This window comes from Mus caroli, chromosome 8 (genome assembly GCF_900094665.2).
Source record: "Mus caroli chromosome 8, CAROLI_EIJ_v1.1, whole genome shotgun sequence".
Classification (NCBI taxonomy): Eukaryota; Metazoa; Chordata; class Mammalia; order Rodentia; family Muridae; genus Mus; species Mus caroli.
In genome coordinates this window covers 110,674,223-110,696,393 of record NC_034577.1, presented here as the reverse complement: position 1 = coordinate 110,696,393, position 22,171 = coordinate 110,674,223, and the positions used below count along the sequence as shown (strand labels likewise).

Genomic DNA, 22,171 nt, shown 5'->3' with positions numbered 1-22,171 from the left:
GAGGAGCCGTGTTTGCTGTTAGGTAGCAGCTCTCAACACAAGTGCTTTCAGCATTGAGGGAGCCTTCAGAGTACCTCTGTTCATGTCGCATGCCAGGGTGCTAGGTCAGAAGTGGTGGTGACAGGAGCTGTCCTGGTGTGGTAGGTGCTCAGTGAGGAAGTGGCGTCTACTGACCTAGAGCTTCCAATAGGACTCTGATTCTTCCTGAGGAAGACCCAGCCCCATGGTCTCCTTTGACCGTCTGCTTACCCGTTAACAGCCCTGCCTTGGCTCTCAGGTTACCCTCCATCATTAGTTACTATTTTTGGGGCTACGTAGAAAAGTAAGTTTTCCAGTTTTGCCTGACAACTGCTCTCTCAATCTAGTTATTAGAGCCTATTTGTCTATGATACGTCAATGTGAAATTTCAGAATTAGAGTGATCCATGCTGGGCAAGCAAGGCTCCATGTTAGTGTGCAGAGCTACAGTGTGCTGGCAGCATGCTCAGTGGTCTCAGGCCTCCAAACCCAACCCAAAGACAAGGGCTTGCCCTGGAGGCGGTAGTCTCCCCTCGCCCTGTACCTCCTGCACACCCTGCGTAGGGTTCCTCTCCAATACCCACCTATCTTCCTTTACATCTCAGCCAGCAGGCGACCCTCCCTGCGGACCCTGAACCTCTATGATGGTTTTCCCTCTTGTAGCCTGTGTGATTGATTTATTCAGATTATCAGGAAACTGTATTATTTATGAATTTTGTATAAATAGGCATGAGCCTCCAAAGTCACTGCCAGCAAACTTATATGAAGCTTTACTGAGTGCTCAGTAAAGCCTGCCACAAGGGCCTGTTAAGTTCAGTGTTCTCATCTCACGGCTCCACTGGACCAGAAAGTCTGGCTAGCTATAACACAGACTGCAGGCCACATACTGACCCTCTTGCCAGTTGGAGGCTGCTTGGTTTTCATCCCATCCTGAGAACAGTGAGCAATGACTGCTTCTCCTCCCCCAGCACAGTACAGAAGCGGGAGCTGGTGAATCCTGCCAGTGTGAAGCAAGCTTTGATAGCGTCAGCCCGGAGACTTCCTGGGGTCAACATGTTCGAGCAAGGCCATGGCAAGTTGGATCTGCTGCGAGCTTATCAGATCCTCAGCAGCTACAAACCGCAGGCGAGGTGGGTATGTGCTGGCATGCTCAGCAGGCCTTTCCTTCTGGCCTCCTCTGCACATAGCAGTAGCTAGACGGCAGGGCTCCTGGCCCTACACTCGGGCTCAGTGGTGGGGTTGTAGGCTGCTTCTCCAAGTGCTGCCTGCAGAACCTTGGCCTCTGCAGCCGGGCGTGGTGGCGCATACCTTTAATCCCAGCACTCGGGAGGCAGAGGCAGGTGGATTTCTGAGTTCGAGGCCAGCCTGGTCTTCAAAGTGAGTTCCAGGACAGCCAGGGCTACACAGAGAAACCCTGTCTCAAAAAACCAAAAAAAAAGAAGGGTTTGCATTTCTTTAACACTTTTGAAACAATCTTAAGTTTGCAGAAAGTTTGCAAAGATAGAGTTGTCATATACAGTTTGCTCGGCTTCCCCAGGGAGGGAGGGCAACAGCTTAGCTGACCTGAGAGCATTGGAAGTCACGTGTAACACTGGCTTTGTAGATAGGGCCTCTGTGGCCACTCAGACCGTATGCAATCCCCTGGTGTCTTTTACCTGGTGGGGCTCCAGACCCTATGTTGTGATTTCTTACCCCTGGTCTCTGGTCACTGCCCCTGACAGTTTGCCTGTTTTGTTATTTATGCTTCGATACTTGGAGTAAAGAGACAGTTGTCTTCATGGAGGTTTATCTGCCATTTTCTCGTGGTTGGTCTGAGGCCGGTTTTTACCTTCTGTTTTAAGATGACTTTAGATTTACATCCAAGTTTCACACATAGTATTGAGAACCCAGAAGTTTTCCTCTCAGCCTTCCCTGATGTTGGCATGTTGATGGCACCAGGGCAAGCTGCAGTTAGGTTACCCGTGCTCCCACGCAGGCCCTTCTGGTCCAGGCTCAATAGGCTGCTTGTGTTATGTGTGCTTCATTTGACGTGTGTGTCTCTGAGCTCTCGGTGCTCAGCTGAGGATGTAGCCCAGTCTGTAAAGTAATTGCTGAGCAAGCATGAGGCCATGCGTTCTCTCCCCAGAGTACATATAAATAGCTGCGTGTAGTAGCCCGCTCTCTGGAGTTAGCTGCCAACCAGTCTTAACTGAATCTATAAGGCTCAGATTATGGTGAGACACCCTACCCCACAAAACAAGTTGAACATTCATTCTGAGGAACAACCTCTGACCTTCATGTGCATACACACATGTGCACTTGCACATGAAAATATGTACACAAAGATACTGTTAAGACTTTTATGTAGTAATTCAGTTTGCCCAGCTATGGTTACGGTGAGTGCACCATAGTGAGATGAAGTAAGGAACAGCCCTGCCCACTGTCTGCGGCTGCATACACTTCCTGCACATAGATAGCTGACCCCAGGGTTGGCTAGGAATGCTGTTAACCTGGCACAGATGCAGTTCAGACACAACAGATGAAAGAACATGCAGGATCATTTTGTCAGCACTTGTGCACATCTCGGCCAGGCCCCAGCCTCTCCAGGCTCAGCATTCTGTGGGAATGTTTCATGGGTCTCAGCTGAGTGTGCCTGGTGCACCAGAGCAAGAATCCCTGCTGTAAGGGAGGAGGGCAGCTGATGTGCAGGAAGTCTGGGGGAATCTAGACTCAGAGTTCCTGTGCTGTCCCCTCCTGTCCGCCCCTGAGCAGGGTTTCACAGAGCTGTCCCCTTGACTGCAGACTGCATTGGTAAATGGGTGTGCCTGCCACGAAAGCCTCCTAAAACTTGAGTCCATAGTCTGCTGCCATAGAGCTGACAGAGCCCAACTGCAGGAGGTGGAGGTGCTTCCTGCACATCTCTGCTGTTCACTGTAGCAGTCAGGAGCAGCACAGTGGGCACACCCTCAGTGCCAGCCAGCACACCCTACAAGCAGGCCTTTAGTGTGCAGCCTCACTGTGCTACCTGTGCCCGGCACTCTCTGATGTGGTCTACAGTAACACTCTTCTTGTTTCAGCCTGAGTCCTAGCTACATCGACCTGACTGAGTGTCCCTACATGTGGCCCTACTGCTCACAGCCTATCTACTACGGAGGAATGCCAACAATCGTTAATGTCACCATCCTCAATGGCATGGGAGTCACAGGAAGAATTGTGGATAAGGTGAACCTTCTCTGTGTGACATGGCCCAGACTTTGTACCTTAGTTACTACCCCTCCTGAAGTTAAGAGAGAAGGGCTTGGTGGGTGTGTTCCTTTCGTCTCAGGAAACAGGGACAGGCAGATCTCTGAAGTTAAGAGAGAAGGGCTTGGTGGGTGTGTTCCTTTCGTCTCAGGAAACAGGGACAGGCAGATCTCTGAGTTCAGGGACAGCCTGCCTAGTCTGTGAGTGAGTTCCAGGTCATCCAGCGCTGTGCAGAGAAACTGTCGGGGGGGTGCTGGGCTCCTTTCAGCTGCTCAAGCTTCAGATGGTGGTAGGCAGATGCTGTACAGAAAGTCAGACCTGCTACTCTATAGAAAAGCCAAGGCCTCAGTTCATTGTCTGGCTTTGGCTCCTAACAGCAGAGCACCTTTTTGTTTTCACAGCTACTGACTGATGAAAATGACTTTCTTCCTTCCTGAGCACTTGTAGGCCTTATAGAAGGCCTGGTTCTTGTTTTGAATTTTACTTTTATGGTTTTCTAACCTCACCTCCAGAACCAGGTACTTTAAAACATTTTTTAAAAAGATTTATTTACTTTACATATGTCAGTGTACTGTTGATATCCTCAGACACACCAGAAGAGGACATTGGATCCCATTACAGATGGTTGTGAGCCACCATGTGGTTGCTGAGAATTTAACTTGGGACCTGTGGAAGAGCAGTCAGTGCTCTTAACCACTGAGCCATCTCTCCAGCTCTTAAACATATTCCTTTTTGTTTGTTTGTTTTTTTGTTTTTCTCTGTGTAGCCTTGGCTGTCCTGGAACTCACTTGTAGACCAGGCTGGCCTCGAACTCAGAAATCCACCTGCCTCTGCCTTCCAAGTGCTGGGATTAAAGGCGTGCGCCACCACGCCCGGCTCTTAAACATATTCTTTACCAGACTTTTTGTTGTTGTTTTTTGGTTTTGGGTTTTTCAAGACAAGAGTTTTTCTGTGTAGTTGTGGCTGTCCTGGAACTCACTCTATAGACCGGTTGGCCTTGAACTCAGAAATCCACCTGTCTCTGTGTCCCAAGTGCTAGGATTAAAGGCGTGTGCCACCACTGCCTGGCTCTTTACCAGACCTTATTGCAACTACTTGTCGTTTGTTGTCATTGTATGGTGAACAAAACTGTATTTCAGTCTGTCCACTGTAGGCATCTGAAACAGCAGTGTGCTTTAGTGTCTCCGCACGATGGGTGTTGGGTTTGCCTTGGCTCACTGTGTGCCTTCACGTGAGCACTTAGGTGGCTTTGCCTACACAGATTCTGGTTACAGAGTTTTCTTTTCTTCTGAGGTATTTCCTCAGCGTTAGCGTCAGCGTCGTCAGCGTGTCCTCCCTAGATGGGAATCCTGCCTGAGTCAGGGTGGGGGTTACTGCAGTTATTGGTGTGTACACTAACTTCTCTCCAGGACTGCTGTTCCTGGGGTTTATGGAGATGTCTGCACCATGCCTGTCCTGGGGGACATGCCTTTCTCATTTTTGTATTTCATGAGGGTCTTTTAAATTTGAGTGTGTTGTTAATGTATTCACACGGCTGTGCCAGTGTCGACTGCATTCAAGACCATTTCTGTCACCCCTGAAGATAATGTGTCCATCAGCATGTGCTCTGTCCCTCCTCCCCTCCCCATCCCTTGGCCCCCAGTCTGCTTTCCTTTCCTTTCTTTCCCCCTCGTCTCCCCTCCCCTTCCTTTCCCTTTTTTTTTTTCTTTGTATTGGAGACAGGATCTCTTCATTCATAGTCCTGGCAGCCCTAGAACTGCTGTAGAGGCCAGGATGGCCTCCAGCTCACAGAGATCCCCTTGCCCCTGCTTCCCAAATGCTGGGATTACACCTTGCTCAGTCAGCTTTCCATCTCTGGATCTGCCTGCTCGAGACAGTCCTGCTGGGCCTGGCTTTTCTCACTGAAAATGTTCTCAAGGTTCCTTGTGTGTCATTCTGTGTTTTGCTCCTTTTTATGGCTAGTGATACTCTGATGTGTGGATAGTGTCACTTTTTTAGTGTGTGTATATGTGTGTGTGTGTGTGTGTCTGTGCCTTTTAGAGGTAGATGACCTGGTTAGTGAAGTTTGTATAAAGCATCTCTGGGGTGGGCACCTCCGTGTTTACTGATTATTTCTCTCAGTGCCGGTTACCCTTTTGTCTCCTTGTCAACTTTTTACTGGAATTAAAGTTTCCTCTGCTGCTCTGACAGTGTCTCTCTCTATGTTTTAGAAAAGATAACTCTTGGTGGTTCTTGTTTTGTTTTTTAGAGTTCCCCTCACCACTCCACCCCCAGGCCATTGTTTTCTTATTCTTTTTTTTTTTTTTTTTTTTTTTTTTGGTTTTTTTCGAGACAGGGTTTCTCTGTATAGCTCTGGCTGTCCTGGAACTCACTTTGTAGACCAGGCTGGCCTCGAACTCAGAAATCCGCCTGCCTCTGCCTCCCGAGTGCTGGGATTAAAGGCGTGCGCCACCACGCCCGGCTGTTTTCTTATTCTTGATATGACTTTCTGTGGTGGTTTTATTAATCCTCACTTGTGTAAATGTTTTCTTTTTTTTTTTCTAAGATTTATTTATTATTATAAGTACACTGTAGCTGTCTTCAGACACACCAGAAAAGGGCGTCAGGTCTCATGACGAGTGGTTGTGAGCCACCATGTGTAGTTGCTGGGATTTGAACTCAGGACCTCCGTAAGAGCAGTTAATGCTCTTACCTGCTGAACCATCTCACCAACCCAAATGTTTTCTATTTTGATATTGTTGCATTTTTTTCTTCTTTCTTTCTTTCTTTCTTTCTTTCTTTCTTTCTTTCTTTCTTTTTCTTTCTTTTTTTAGAATTATTTATTTACTTTATGTATATGAATACACTGTTGCTGTCTTCAGACACACCAGAAGAGGGCATCAGATCCCGTTACAGATGGTTGTGAGCCACCAAGTGGTTGCTGGAAATTGAACTCAAGACCTCTGGAAGAGCAGGCAGTGCTCTTAGCTGCTGAGCCATCTCTCCAGCCCCCTGCATTTTTTTCTTGTGTGATTTTTTTTTTTCTTTTGTTTTTTAGAAAACTACAACTCCCCCTTACAGAGGTATAATAAAGTCAGTTTTATATTTAGACTAATTCTGTACTTTTTAAATATTTATATTAATACTCCACTAACTCAGTGATTAAATATTGAGTTTGTTCATCTGTTAAAGTTTGTTGCAGAAGAGATTGATGGTATTTTTTCCTCAGTTGCTAACCAGTGGCCCAAGAGTAGTCATTAACGCTGGGGTGTGTGGTGTTGTACCCTGCATGGTCTTTTTCCCCCAAAACTCTTCCTAGTCTCTTGGGCGGTTGTCCTGGCTCTGTGGCTCTGTGGCTTGTGAGGGAGTCAGTGACTTAGGTCTGTACGGTTTCTGAAGCTCTCTTCCTGCCTCCTTTTCCTCTCCCCTCTGGCCCATGGTGGGGTGTGCATAGCACACAGCAGGGCAGTCACAGACCTTCCTCCGGGTGCCCTTCAGTAGTTGTAGGATTTGGTTGGTGACAGCTGGCATCAGTGACACTTCAGTGACACTGAGGATAGGTCTAAAGGGGTCACTTGTGTCAGTTCTCTTCATCTGACACAGGAGAACTCTTGACAAATTAAATGCACCCTGTTTTCTTATGGAATGGCAGCTTTATAACCTTGCAGAACACACACAGCTCACGTCCTCTCTTAGTCCAAGACTCCATCTGCACAGCCAGGGTAGCTCCCTTAGGGTCACTCTTTTGTTCCACACACCTCACTTCACTATTGACCTGACTTCTTTTCCCTGCAGCCTGAGTGGCGACCCTATTTACCACAGAATGGAGACAACATTGAAGTGGCCTTCTCCTACTCCTCAGTGTTGTGGCCCTGGTCAGGTTACCTTGCCATCTCCATTTCTGTGACCAAGAAGGCAGCTTCCTGGGAAGGCATTGCTCAGGGCCACATCATGATCACAGTGGCGTCCCCAGCAGAGACAGAGGTAAGGGTCACCAGGACACTGTGGCTTGTTTTTCTTTACCCTTTACCAGCTCCTGACAGGAGAGCAGAAGTGGGAAACAGACTCAGAGCTGGGGGTTTCCATTTAATGAATCACTCAGGTTGACTGAATTAGCCTCATGGCCATGAGCAGTGGAGCAGAATTGCCCTCAGAGCAGCTGCAGTTAAACCCCGCTCTGTACTTACACTCTGTGGAGGTTAGACCCTGCTCTGTACTTACACTCTGGGGAGGTTAGACCCCGCTCTGTGCTTACACTCTGTGGAGGTTAGACCCCGCTCTGTGCTTATGCTCTGGGGAGGTTAGACCCCGCTCTGTGCTTACACTCTGGGGAAGTTAGACCCCGCTCTGTGCTTACACTCTGGGGAGGTTAGACCCCGCTCTGTGCTTATGCTCTGGGGAGGTTAGACCCCGCTCTGTGCTTACGCTCTGGGGAGGTTAGACCCTGCTCTGTGCTTATGCTCTGGGGAGGTTAGACCCCGCTCTGTGCTTATGCTCTGCAGTTAGACCCACTCTGTGCTTATGCTCTGCTGCTGCGTCATAGCAGGCAGGACTTCCTTGGGCTTAATTTCTAGCTCAGAATTAATGCATCTGAAATTGGTCTCCAGGTAGGACATATGAGGTTGGCTTTGTGTGCTCTAGTGGCTTTTAGGAATAAAATGCTTGAATTTTAAGTCTTCAACTCTTCTCGAGTTTGAACAGAATTAATTGCAGCACATGAATGTATGTTATTGCCACACATTATTACATTTAAACTATGTGACTTAAACTGGTAGATAGAAACAGTTTAACAGTGGTATGGTACTGTGTGGGTCATCCAAGCATCTGGAATCCACACCCTGAGTTTGATATCTTATCTCAGAAACGAAGGAAAGAGCAAAAGAAAAAGGTATTTTAAAACCTGAACTAAGACTTTTTCAGATACTCGCAAGGTACATTTCAAGTTTGTGTTTTCTCTGTCTCCTTTTGCAGTTATACAGTGGTGTGGAGCACACTTCCACCGTGAAGCTGCCCATCAAGGTGAAGATCATTCCCACCCCTCCTCGGAGCAAGAGAGTCCTCTGGGACCAGTACCACAACCTCCGCTACCCACCTGGCTACTTCCCCAGGGACAACTTGCGGATGAAGAATGACCCTCTAGACTGGTGAGCAGCAGCTTTGCCTGCACACTGTCTTCTAGGGCTGTGTGTGCATTTTCCTGGCACTGTTGGGAGCCTGTGTTGTGATGACACTAACTTCTGAGCATGCATCTGTGCAACAGAATCTCTGACCTTATCCTCTGTTGTCTTTTGTTTCCTGTCTGCCACTGAGTCGGTGGCAAGTCTGGTCAGTCCCACTGTCCATCCTCCAGCTCTGTCTCCAGCCTCCCATGTATGGCCTTCCTTTGGCTGTCTTAGGCCTGGGTGACATGTCTCTCCTCTTGACAGGTCCTGGTTCTGTTGTTGTTGTTTCCCTGTATTCCATCCGCTGTATGTTGGCCACATGATCTTCTGAAAGTCACTCCTCACAGCTTGCTTCAGACTGTCCCTCCCCTGCCTTTCGCGCCAGCTCTGTGTGACTGCCATGACTGCCTCAGGCCCTGTCCTGCTTGCTACTCCTGCAGGACAGCTAGGCGGCCTTTGTCTTGGCCTCAAAGGCAGGCTGGTTTCTCTTAGTGCAGAGTGGGGCTTAGGCTCCGTGTTGAAGTGGTGTTTAGGCTCCGAGGTGGAAGGGTGAGGAGGAAAGGGATCAGACCGTGTGACTGGGATTTTGTTTTATTTTTTTGTTTTATTTATTTTTTTTTTTTTTTTGGTTTTTCGAGACAGGGTTTCTCTGTTTAGCCCTGGCTGTCCTGGAACTCCCTCTGTAGACCAGGCTGGCCTTGAACTCAGAAATCCACCTGCCTCTGCCTCCAGAGTGCTGGGAGTGCTGGGATTAAAGGCGTGCGCCACCACACCCGGCTTGGGATTTTGTTTTATTTTTGGTTTGTTATTTAATTTTTTTTTAGATTTTTATTTTTTATTAGATATTTTCTTTATTTACATTTCAAATATTATCACCTTTCCTAGTTTCCCTTCTGAAAACCCCCTATCCCCTTCCCCCCTCCCCCTGCTCCCCAACCTACCCACTTCCGCTTCCTGGTCCTGGCATTCCCCTACACTGGGGCATCGAGCCTTCACAGGACCAAGGGCCTCTCCTCCCATTGACTAGGCCATCCTCTGCCATATATGCAGCTGGAGTCTTAAGTCCTACCATGTGTTTTCTTTGATTGGTGGTTTAGTTCCAGGGAGCTCTGGGGGTACTGATTAGTTCATATTGTTGTTCCTCCTGTGATATTTTTAAGTTTTTCAGATAGGGTTTTTCTGTGTAGCCCTGGCTGGCCTAGAACTCAATCTTTAAACCAGACTGGCCTTGAATGTTGCCTCCTCATTGCTGGGGTTAAAGGCATGTGCCTCCACTCTAGCTTGACCAGGATTCTAGGAATCAGAATCCTGATTCAGGGTCAGATTTGCCTGCTTTATTTTTAATTTTGAAAATTTTATGTGTATAGATGTTTTATCTGCGTGAATGTCACTTGTATTCTTGGTGCCCATGGAGACCAGAAAAGGGCATTGGCTCTTCTGGAAATGGTTGTGCACTGCCACATGGGTGCTGGGTCCTCTGTAGGAACAGCAGCTGATTTAAGCACTGAGCTCTCTCTTTAGCCCCAGATTTCCTTTTAGAGTTAAGTTTTTCCTGAAAGGCAGGTGGTGTGGAAATAGGGGAAACTGACAGCAGGCAAGGCCATGACCCTGCACAGGAGCCTGTCAGGTGGGCGTTGCAAGGAGATGGGCTCTAAGTTTTTTTGCCAGGCGCTTAGACAGTTGACCTGGCTGTGCAGAGGAAGAGTGAACATGTTTCGGAAAGAAAGCAAGACAGGGCGACGGGCAATCGTGTGTGTCAGTCATCTCTGCAGCCCCATAGTGCTTGTCACATGCAGGTGGCTCCTGTTAAGTTACTGGGTGCCTCTGAAGTGCTGCTCAGGACTCTGTGAGCCTTGTCCCTGCATCATGTTGCCGTGGCTCGTGCCGTGCACACAGTTCTCTCTCATCGCTGCTTTAGCTTGTCTAACACAGGCGATGCAGCCCTGGAGAGGATCAGCCCTGTGCCCCGTCCTTTCCTGCAGAGAGTGGTCGTCTGAACTGTGTGCTTGTTGCTTTTCAGGAATGGCGACCACGTCCACACCAACTTCAGAGACATGTACCAGCATCTGCGCAGCATGGGCTACTTCGTGGAGGTGCTCGGCGCCCCATTCACATGCTTTGACGCCACGCAGTATGGTGAGCAGCAGCCCTGCTGGCCAGGTCTTGAGTGTTCTTGTGATGACCACTGATAGGCCTGTAACGGCAGCGTGGAGTCCCCGTGTCAAAGCGGAGGTGCAGAGCAAGGCTCCCATGGTGTTCATACTCACTAGTGGTCGGCATGCTCAGCTGACTACAGAGCTGATTGTGGGCAGAGATTGTGTGTGGGGTGTGTGTGTGCGTGCGAGTTTATGGATCCTGAGTGAAATCAGGTTTGGTAGAAGGAACTATATGCCCAGCTATCTTGCTGGCCCAACCATTTTTTTGTTGTTGTTGTTGTTGTTGTTTTGGGTTTTTTTTGTTTTTAAAAAATACTATATATATATATATATATATATATATATATATATTACTTTTTTCCAAAGTAAATGCAAAATATTATATTGAGCAAATATAAAAGCCAAAGAACACAGTTAGCTGGTCCTTGTGGCTTGCTTACCTCCTTCTGTAGTGGTGCAGGCTGGCAGGACACCGGTGAGAGTTGGCACTGTGGAATTGTTTCCTGCCCTCAGAAGTGACAGTTCTCAGATCGTGGCATTGCCTCCCGCAGGCACTTTGCTGCTGGTGGACAGTGAGGAAGAATACTTCCCTGAGGAGATTGCCAAGCTGAGGAGGGACGTGGACAACGGCCTTTCCCTTGTCGTCTTCAGTGACTGGTACAACACTTCTGTCATGAGAAAAGTGAAGTTTTACGATGAAAACACGAGGTACGCTTGCAGAGCAGTATGGTGTCACAGCTCCCCAGCAGGCTAGTGTGTGACTGTCCTAGCTTGGGTTTGTCTTTCTAGATAGTGGAGAAAGCTCTTTTCTCTGTACAAGAAGCTCCTGGTAGAGAGACAGGTTTCTAGACTCAGTGCTCACTAAGGGGTCACTGTCCTCCCTTCCTGAGCACAGACACCTGTTCTTCACTCTCTGTCACATGCTGTTCAGTCCTGTGTCCTTCATACCGAACATAAGAAAGTTCACGTGCACCTAAGACCTGACACTCAGAGACCTGTGGCGCTGGGTGCTGGAGTGCCGCTGTAAATGTCGTCTTATGTTGTGGATTTCCTTTAGCGTATTTAGCCTCCTTTCTCACTTCTGCTTCACTGGTCCGCCTAGATCCAGACTAGGCCTGTCTGGACTGCATGCCAGTGAAATGCCAGTTTTCATTTTAAAAAAAAGCTTCAGTGTGTCTGTGTGTAGAGGCAGACAGTTGGCTGGAGTAGTAAGCTTACATATTTCTCAAACCAAACAGCTTGTTTAAGTTGACACTTTTATATGTATGTGTGGACTGGATTTTGTCAAGGAGAGAGGAAGAGTATGTGAGGATTTTAATTCTTGCCTTCTCTGTGCCTTCTGCCACTTTTATAGGCAGTGGTGGATGCCAGACACCGGAGGAGCGAACATCCCAGCTCTGAATGAGCTGCTGTCTGTGTGGAACATGGGGTTCAGTGACGGCCTATATGAAGGGGAGTTTGTCCTGGCAAACCATGACAGTAAGGTTTTATGTCTGTGTGTAGAGGCATACAATTGGCAAGAGAATGAGGATGTGGGCTCCATGCTTAAGTCTAGATTTCAGAGAGATGGAATTCATAAGTTAGCTGTAGTGTAGAAAGACCTACAGTGTTTTGAAATAGCACACTTGGGACTGGGGCTGTACCTCCGTGGTTACTTATCTTGCATGTGCAAGAACTTAGCTTCAGTTCGCATCACTGTAGAAAAATGAGCTGGGCATGTGACTCAGTTGATAAAGTATTTACTTAGCATGCACAGAGCCCTGAGTTCCATCCTTAGCACAACATAAACTGACCATATAATCCTAGCACTCGGGAGCCAAAGCCTGACAGGTGTTTGACGCCACTCTGGGATATATAATGAAACTCTATTCAACAAACAAAAAAAGTTTATTTATGTACTTTAAAATGTTTCTTCAGAAACCACATGCTGCCAGCAGCACTTTTCCCTTGAAGTTTAAAATGATTACTTGTAGTTGATATGTAACAGGTGAAAGACTGTCCAAATGTGAGTGAGTGGTGTAGACCCTGTGTGAGATGCATTTTGGGTCAGTGAGGCAGGTGTTGGGCATCTCCACCCCCTTAATGCTGAGCGACTGTCTTCCAGTGTACTATGCGTCGGGGTGCAGCATCGCCAAGTTTCCAGAAGACGGTGTCGTGATCACACAGACTTTCAAGGACCAAGGTGAAGGAAGGGTGCTGCTGCTCACAGGCCCCGTGCCTTCCCCTCCCTCTCCAGCTTCCCGTGTGCCCTGCCTGCTGTACTTACTCCTAAGTGTGGCTTTAGCAGTGTCTGCTGTGTCCCCAGTGTGTGTTTTGTTGGGCATTAGGAGTGCCATTAGCAGTATGGGCCTTCCCTTGCATCCTCTCTGGTTCCTGATAAAACTCACTGCAGTATTATTTGTATAGTACTGACTGTGACATGGATTCTGGGGGAATCCCAAATGAGCAAGATTAACTCTTGCTGAAAATTTGAATATAAGTGTATAGTCTACCCAAAGAGGGGAGGTCTCCAGGATGGGGCTCAGAATGGTCTTAGTCACAGTCAAAGGGTTCTTCTGTGATAGGCGTGCTGCTGGGGCGTAGTCTCAATGATTTTGAGAGTTCTTAGCCTGATGAAAATTCAAAGATTAAGACACCATCTTCCCTTTCAAGAGGCATTTCTGATTGTCTGTTTACCCACAGCAAACAGCCCTCAAGCCAGGGCCAGGCCCCAGTATAGGCTGAGAAGGTGAACTCACCATAAACAGTCCACTTAGTCCCCAGACCTGCTGAGTTGGGAGAAGCGGGAACAAACTAGACAGCCTCTGGTTTTTAAAGTTATGTGCAGGGCAGTGGGACTGGACCACAGGAAGCTCTTCCTGTGACTGTCACTCCAGAGCTGGGATTCTGAGCTGTAAGCCATGTCTCATCTCTGCTAAGTTCTAAGAGACTGACATGATAGCCTGTGGTGACCATGTGCTAGTGGGACCATTTCCTCCTGAAAACCAATGGCCTGGCTTCAGAGCGACCAGCCATACCACCATCAATCAAGATGGTTATTTTTCTGTAACTGAGAGACACTTTTACCAATTGAAAAATGTGTCAGTAGATTTCTCACTGTAACTGTGTGAGGCCTCTTTAAGCATATGGCAATTTTATCTTCTCAGCCCCTGGCCCCCCTCACTGTAAATTAGTCCTTTCTAAATGCTGTTATCTCAGGCTTGCCACTTCCAGGGCTAAGAGCCATGGCCTCCTAGCTTGCTTGTTGCCTCCTGCAGTTCAGTAATTTGGAGAAGGGGGTAGCAAAAGCCGAGTTAATAATGCATACTTTATCTTGTGTGTCGTGCCATCCAAACGTGGACTGCTTGACGTAAACTTGGATAGTCTTTAGATGTGAGGTGGGACTCTGTGGAGCTTGTTACGCCAGAGCAGAAAAGACCTCACTTTCAAAGCTCAGCGAGGCTTGTCATGCTAACTCTCCAGACAGCTGGGACAAGAGAACACAAGCTTGATGCCTGCCTGTGTGAGTGACAGGCAGGACAGGGGTGGGGCTGCAGTTTGGTGGCAGTGTGCTTAGCTAGTCCTAGGTTCAAGCCCCGGTATCACCAAACAGAACAAGACATAGAGTAAAGATAACAAAGTATCAAAACTCTTGTCTAGCTGTGGGACTACTGCCATGTAAACTCCCCCGTTCCACATAGAGGATAGGCATTTCGGAGCTGATGTGCAGGCACACTCCTGGATTCTCAGGCTGTATGGCACCTAGTGCTAAGGCACGCTTAGGTTAAACACTGTGACTCTGCTGTTCGCACTGCCCAGGGCACTGACACCTTTTTCCATCTCAATTCCTTGAGCATTTCAAGGTGTGTGTCTGTTTGGCTCTTCAGAGGTTCTATTGCTAATGCTTGTGCTTACATCTTATGTCTAAATGGCATGTGGATGGGCACACATTTTACAAGGTAACTACACTCGTCCTACTCACAGTTTTGTGAGAGTTGGGTTTTGTTTAAATGGAAACTAGTAATGCTGGAAACACTGCTTCCCTGTTGTAAGGATTTGTACAGCTCTGATTGACTGTTGTCCTTTGCTAGTCTTAGGCAGGTCAGTTTCCAGTTAAGTGGCAACTAGAAAATCAGTCATTTCCTCATGAGAACTCACTGCTCTTCTTATTGTTTACTGCAGGATTGGAGGTCTTAAAACAAGAGACAGCAGTTGTGGAAAATGTTCCCATTTTGGGGCTTTATCAGATTCCATCTGAAGGTGGAGGCCGGATCGTGCTGTATGGAGACTCCAACTGCTTGGATGACAGTCACAGACAGAAGGGTAAGAAAAGAACACATAGGAGGGCTGCGGCTGTAGCTCAGTGGCACAGCACTTTGCCTCAGACATGCGAGGCCCTGAGTTCAATCCCCATCATGGCCAGAATAAGACATTCATGGGCTTGAAGATTTGTGTACACAGCCCTCTTTCCTTTGTCCCTGGAATGATACTGGCCAGAAGCTGGAGAATAAACAGGTACTGTGATTACTGGACTATTTCTGCATATACCTGAAGGTTAACACTCAGAACACACAAACCTCTACAGACCTTAGAATCCCATCTCTGTTTTCCCAACAGACAGTGACAGGCATGAGTCACTGTCACTTGTTTAGTACAAAGTCCTGGGCTGGAGAGATGTCTCAGTGGTTAAGAGCACTGACTGCTCTTTCAGTGATCCTGTGTTCAATTCCCAGCAACCACATGGTGGCTCACAACCATCCATAATGAGATCTGACGCCCTCTTCTGGTGTGTCTGAAGACAGCTACAGTGTACTCATATAAATAAAATAATAATCTTTAAAAAAAGCAAATTCCTTGAGGCCAATTGGCCCAGCTCCTGCCTTTCTTCCTCAGACTTCCTGCTAGGTTGTGTGACGTGTGTGTGTCTTCTCTGGCCTGCCCTCTTCAAGCCATAGGTCTTAGAGGCCCTCATAGCGCTCTCCCCTAAGCTGGCTGCTAACAGCTTTTGTCAGTGAGGGGCCTCTGTCATTGTCTCAAAGATAGAGCTTAGAGAGGTCAGAGGAGTTCTCTGCTGCGCCCCCCTGCAGCTGCCTCTTGTGCTCTCCGGGTGTGCAGCTCATGTGCTTGCGTCCGGACTGCCATTTTCTTACTTCAGGGAGGGGACAGTGGAAATGCTGCAGGTCTCTGTCTTGGACACTGCAAAGTGCTGGGGATAGGGGTCACCGGTGTGGACCCTGCAGAGTGCTGGGGACGGGGTCACCGGTGTGCACCCTGCAGAGTGCTGGGGACGGGGTCACCGGTGTGGACATGTGCTGTATGTTGTTCCTTTCCCCGATTTCAAGTTGAGGTTGACAGAATTTCAGTAGCTTACATAAACCCTGAGACTGTGATTGGTTTTAAAAAGTAAGGTTTAGAGTCACAGCAGATAGGAGATTAATGTTTTATTTCCACAGAAATTCTCTTTAAGATCTGAGCTCTCCTGGTAAGAGTGTTTATTAAAGTTTTAAGTGTCTAAAGGGACTGTGCAGGCCCGTACATTTCAGAGGGCAGCGATTTGGGTCCTTGGGGCTCTTGGCCCTTGGCCAGAGTGCATGCTTTTCCTGAGCAGAGTACTTAACAGCCTTCCCTCTCCCGGGCTGCTGTCCTCCAGATAGGTGCTAATGGGATTGGGCTGGGTAAACGGGGGGGGGGGGGGGGGGGGGGGGGGGGGGGGGGAAATAGACAGACAGAGAGCAGGTCTGGGACTAGAGCATCTGCAGCTTCCGTGGGACAGAAGCTTTGGGTATCTCTGAGTGACAGCTGCTTGTATTCTCAGACCTGGACTCTGACATGCAGAGAAGAGCTGACCGTCCTGGTGAGGACCACTGACTCCCTCGTCCCTCATAGTTCAGACCTATTTCCTGTTCCTTGATAGCTTCGGGTCATTGGTGGCAGCTCATGTCCTTGGCGCTGCTTGTGTGGAGGCCTTTCTTTTTTCAGTGGGTATCACCTGGTTTTGCCATCCCTAAATGAACATCATTCTGTCTTTGCCTATGAGCTGTCTAGAACTGGTCTAATCCAGTCACATTGGTGCTGAGCTGCCCAGGGCCCTGGGACATAGAGTCACCAGGTGCTGGAACAGACTGTCCTGGGTGGGCTAGAGCCCTGCCTGTGGAGAAAACATTCTTCTCAGAAGTAGGAGAGCCTGGTGGGGTGTCAGCACCACAGTGACCTAAGGGCTCACTTCTGAGCCTCCTCTTCAGTTTTCCTTGGGGGGGGGTCTGTTGCAAGAATTTGCAACCCCAATAAACCTATAATAAAAACTACACAATCCAGTTATTATATTTTATAAGCCTAGATTGGGCAGGTCTATCACTATACTAACTTTTTTCCCAGCTATGAGACCCTTGCTACTTGCAGTTTCTCCTGATTTAGTTCTCTTCACTTCCTCTTCCATCCTTTTTCCTCCTCCTCCTCCTCCTACCTGCCCCAACTCTCAAAGACCTTCGATCCCAACTTTTCCTTCCATCCTACCTTTTCCTTCCACTGCCCAATTATAGCCTCTAGCCTTTATTTGACCAGTTAAAATGGGCAAAAAGGTTCACATGCTGTCACCTGAGTACATGATCTACTGCTTGTCGGGCATGGGGGAGGGGACCGCCCCTCTCGAGAAAGCAGAATTAACATCAGAATACAAACAGCTTCAGGCAACCCACAACAACGGTTCTCTTAAAAATCAGTTCCTGCTGGGTATGGTGGCACACGCCTTTAATCCCAGCACTTGGGAGGCAGATGCAGGCGGGATTTCTGAGTTCAAGGACAACCTGGTCTACAGAGTGAGTTCCAGGACAGCCGGGACTATACAGAAAAACCCTGTTGCGGAGGTGGGAGGAAAAAAAAAACCAGTTCCTAAGTAGTGTGCCTGTCAACTTTGCAGACTGCTTTTGGCTTCTGGATGCGCTCCTTCAATACACATCCTATGGCGTGACCCCTCCCAGCCTCAGCCATTCAGGGAACCGGCAGCGCCCACCTAGCGGAGCTGGCTTAGCCCCTCCTGAAAGGATGGAAGGTGAGTATCTCTCCTGGTGCCTCAGCAGAGACTTGGCACTTAAGTACTGCCAGCCCAGGGACCTGCCCTTTAGGGAGGGCTGTGAATCCTTTCCAGTAGTTGCTGACAGCTCATCTCCTCTTCCCAGGGTGCACAGAGATTGTGGGCCCTTTGTGGGGGTACTCTCGTGGAGTCCAGCATCTTTTAAAATATGTTTGTGTATGGGGATCTATACACATGTATGCAAGTGCCTGGAGAGACCAAAAGAAGGCATTGGAGCCCCCATAGAGCTGGAGCTTGCAGGAGTTGTAAGCTGTCTAACATAGGTCATGGGCCTGAACTCCTGTTCTCTGCAAGACAGCAGCACTCTTATCTACCAAGTCATTCCACCCCTAAGGCACAGTATCTTCTAGTACTCTCTGGGCACAGGCACTTGGCTGGGTACATTGTAAGGATTAGCTCACAAATGCCTCTCAGGAATCCTGTAAAAAGAGATAGTATTAATTTTTGTGTGCAGATAAAGAAACAGGAGGAAGAGAGGTTAAACAGTTCGCTTGGGTCACTTGGGCCATGTGAGGGGCTGGGTGGGTTGGGCTCATGTTCCCTCCCTGGCAGCACTGTCTGCAGAATCAGGATGTCGGCCACAGATGCCAGTTAGAGTGTTAGAGCAGCAGCCAGCGTGCTGCTGTATTCCTATGTTCTAACACTGTGGTGGCCAAGGGAAGAGACTACATGGAAGCCAGACTGGCCTGTTACAGTGAGACCCCATCTCAAAATAAAAGGAAGCCAAAACTGAAGAAAGGAATCTCAACGCCTACATGAATGTAAGGAGGGCTGGGAGGTGGAAAGTGTAAGGACTTTCCTTCAGATCCTCTCAGCAGCCTCATAAACACTGGCTGCAGCAGAGCACGCTGTAACCCCAGCTCTGCGTGAGCTAAGACACTGGCCAGCCAGCCAGTCAGCTGTGAGTTCCAGATTCCATGAGAATAATTCAGAGTGAGGATGACCTCCAGCATCGATCTCTGTCCTACACACACACACACACACACACACACACACACACACACACACACACACGAACATGTATGGACACATACCACACAAAGTAGAAAAGGTAAGGGCTGGAGAGATGGCTCAGCGGTTAGAGCACTGCCTTGCTCTTCCAGAGGTCCTGAGTTCAATTCCCAGCAACCACATGGTAGCTCACAACCATCTGTAATGGGATCTGATGCCCTCTTCTGGTGTGTCTGAAGACAGCTACAGTGTATTCATATACATAAAGTAATCCTTTAAAAGAAAATAGAAAAGATAAAATTAAATTTAATAACATATTTCAATCTAATGTTTAAAAGTTTCTCAGGGCTGCGGCACCCATCCCATTTGCTCAGCAGCCATGTGTGGAGGCTCTAGTGTGGATAGCAAGGTTAGAGAAATGTAAGCACTGCTGGACAGTGGTGTGCACGTCTGTAAGCCCAGCCCTTGGGAGGCAGAGGCAGAGGCAGGTGCCTCCAGGGCTCCAGGACAGTACGCTGTGGGGACGGAAACCAGGTACCCTGTCGAGTGTGGTCCTGAAGCATGTGGGGTGTAGCATGGCAGAACGCATTGAACTGTCACCAAAACACACAGTCACTTAGAGCCACCTTTTCTTCTGTATTCTACAACGGTGATCACTGTCCTTTTCTTACTGCTGCCGACCTCAGGAAACCACCTCCATCGGTACTCCAAAGTTCTTGAAGCCCACTTGGGAGACCCGAAACCTCGGCCCCTTCCAGCCTGTCCACATTTGTCATGGGCCAAGCCACAGCCTTTGAATGAGACGGCGCCCAGGTAAGTGTGTGCAGTGATGTCCTCACTGTTCCCCAGGGCCGTGACTCATTCCTTGTTTATAGGAGACAGTGCAGTTCTGCTGACTTGATTGTTAAATAATGCGGTCTAGTTCTCCTTTTCTGACAGTTATATTGATCTTTGGAAGCATATTTTGGTAGTGTCCTACGGTAGAGTGACTTGGAAAGAAAGGTGGTGTCCAGCCAAGTGCTGTCACTTGAGCAGGAGCTGAGCTCTGGCTGCCGGCCAGGATTTGAAGGCTGCCTTGTGTAGCTTTGCTTCCTGTCCAAGGTGTTGTGTATGGAATGCAGGTGGTGCTCTCCTTCTGCACCCAGGGCTGAAGCTGCTCCTAAGAGGTATGGCTTCTGCTGTGACAGTCCAGCCAGAAGTGCATGTTATGTGGACTGTGGCCTTTGTGCACAGGTGCTGCACTCATGTGTGCCCTGTGTGGCTTTGGCTTTCTCACCTGACATGTTGTTCATCTGCTGTCTTAGTTAGGGTTTTACTGCTGTGAATAGACACCATGACCATGGCAAGTCTTACAAGGACAACATTTAATTATGGCTGGCTCACACGTTCAGATTTCAGTCCATTATCATCAAGGTGGGAGCAGGGCAACATCCAGGCAGGCATGGTGCCGGGGAAGCTGAGAGTTCTACAGCTTCATCTGTAGGCTGCTAGGAGAAGACTGACTTCCAGGCCACTAGGATGAGGGTCTTAAAGCCCACACCCACAGTGACACACCTACTCCAACAGGGCCACATCTTCTAATCATGCCACTCCCTGGGCCAAGCATATACAAACCATCACATTTGCCTTATCCCATTCCGTTTCTCAGATGTACATTCCCACTGCAGTTTCTCTGCAGCCAGGCTAGCCAAGCTGTTTATCCAACTTGTCCTTCTACCTGCCCCTGGTATCTTATTTAAGCAGGACAAGATGGGAGAAAGTTAACAAGACTTGGTGTCCCAGAGCCCTGCAGACATCCCCTTACAGGGCAGGTGGCTTCTGCTCTCTCAGCCTCTCCTGACACCGGCTTCCTTTAGAGAACACTGCCTCTCCTCTTCCCTCCTTCTCCTCCCTCCCCTTTCATAGCTGCCGCTATGCTTGGTTCAGTGATGGACAGATGTGGTGTAGCCAGCAGTGGGCTCCCCATCCACACAGTGAGGAGCCAGCCTGGCTGCTGTGAGAGCCTGTATGCTTTACTCATCCTCATGAGCTCAGGCCTCAGCGCCCTGCTCAGGGACCGTGTCTTAGAATTCTGTCACAGGAAGCAAGAAAGTTGGCGCCATAGAGGTGGCTTAGTAAAGCACTTGCCATGTGCTGAGCTTGATCCCTAGGACCCACGGGGATTTTGTTGTTGTTTGGTTTGGTTTCAAACAAACAAACAAACGAATGAATGCATGCTGGGTGCAACAGGATGCGCCTGTAATCAGCACTGGGAAGCAGAGACAGAAGAATGCCTGGAGCCTGCTGGCCAGCCTGTCCAGTGGGATCAGCAGCCGGAGGTCATGAAGTAGCTTTTGCTAAACCGATTAAGAGTGAAGAAGACAGCACTGTCGCCCTCTGAGCAACGCATGCCTAGGCTCGTGTGTGCACTCCTTGCTTGCTCTTCCTCAAACTTCCATTGATGAGTGCTTTTCCAGTCTAGTCACCCTGTATCATTTACAACTTGTATTTCCATTTTTGAGTCCTTATTTATTTAGAACCTTCTGTTATCTTTGCATTCAAATCAGACTTAATATTCTAGACATGATCGACAGTTCTTGCTCAAAGAGCAGCCATGTTAGCTAGAGCCAGAAACCCAGCTTTTCCCCCAGTGCGCTGAAGGCTGAGAACAGAGGCAGTACCTGTGCTATCTGGCTGGCCACATCGAATAATCCTTCCCACTTGAAGTCTCTCCAGGGTGCTGATAATGCCTGCCCAGCTCTGAGGATTTAATTCTGACTTGCTCTCAGCAGTTCTCTCCCTCCGTACCACAGCGCTGCACTGCTCTCTTATCTCACATGTCACATCTTGAGGGAAATTATTCTGTCCTCAGAGACTTAGGATATTCTGAATCACTAGGAGATTCTGTTCCAATGTTAGACAGCTGCAGGTTGACATACTAAGTGCAAGTTCCCATCTCTGTGAGGGGAGGCTTTTTCCCAGTTCTTGGCTGAGCCTCAAGCATCCTTAGCAGTCACTGCTGTGGGAACATCGACACAGAGCCCCCATCTCTCAGAGTGCTGTAAAATTCCTGTGGTAACATGAGTGCTTTTACCACAGTGCCCTGCTAGGAAGTGCAGTGAGTCCCCACTACCAGCTCCAGGACACAGGGTACCTTTAGAATGTCTGCTTAGCCACATACTTGGGAGCCTGAGCTGCCCCAGGTTCGATGACTTTGTTAATGAACATTTCAGACAGACTAACCCTGAGCAGCAGCACTGAGTTGTGCAGAACAGGCTGCTGAAGCTGTGTCAGAGTTGGCCAAGCTGTGCTCAGCTGGGAGCTGCTGGGGTCTATGTCCCAGCCCTCAGGTCTGACAACTGCTGTGGGGACTGATGGCTTTCCCTCAGCTACAGGAAAGATGACACAGACCAACCCTTTGTAGGTGGACTGACCGCAGGAAGGGAAGGAGTTCATTTGCAGACACACACCCTCCTTCCTTCCTCCCTTCCTCCCTTCCTCCCTCCCTCCCTCCCTTCCTCCCTTCCTCCCTTCCTCCCTTCCTCCCTTCCTCCCTTCCTCCCTTCCTCCCTTCCTCCCTCCCTCCCTCCCTCCCTCCCGCCCTTCCTCCCTTCCTCCCTTCCTCCCTTCCTCCCT

At 48.7% G+C, this 22,171-nt stretch overlaps 1 protein-coding gene across 2 annotated transcripts in view; it reads left to right on the top strand.

Annotated features, from left to right (window-relative positions):
- Mbtps1 (membrane bound transcription factor peptidase, site 1) overlaps positions 1-22,171 on the top strand; it is a 54,024-nt gene that overhangs the window by 28,736 nt on the left and 3,117 nt on the right. For both annotated transcript variants that reach the window (XM_021169611.2, XM_021169613.2), the window contains exons 11-21: positions 986-1,147; positions 3,074-3,218; positions 7,014-7,202; positions 8,190-8,362; positions 10,401-10,516; positions 11,088-11,244; positions 11,891-12,015; positions 12,641-12,718; positions 14,698-14,838; positions 17,432-17,563; positions 19,243-19,369. In XM_021169611.2, coding sequence (XP_021025270.1) covers positions 986-1,147; positions 3,074-3,218; positions 7,014-7,202; positions 8,190-8,362; positions 10,401-10,516; positions 11,088-11,244; positions 11,891-12,015; positions 12,641-12,718; positions 14,698-14,838; positions 17,432-17,563; positions 19,243-19,369 — 1,545 coding nt within the window. The remainder of the gene's footprint in view (positions 1-985; positions 1,148-3,073; positions 3,219-7,013; positions 7,203-8,189; positions 8,363-10,400; positions 10,517-11,087; positions 11,245-11,890; positions 12,016-12,640; positions 12,719-14,697; positions 14,839-17,431; positions 17,564-19,242; positions 19,370-22,171) is intronic.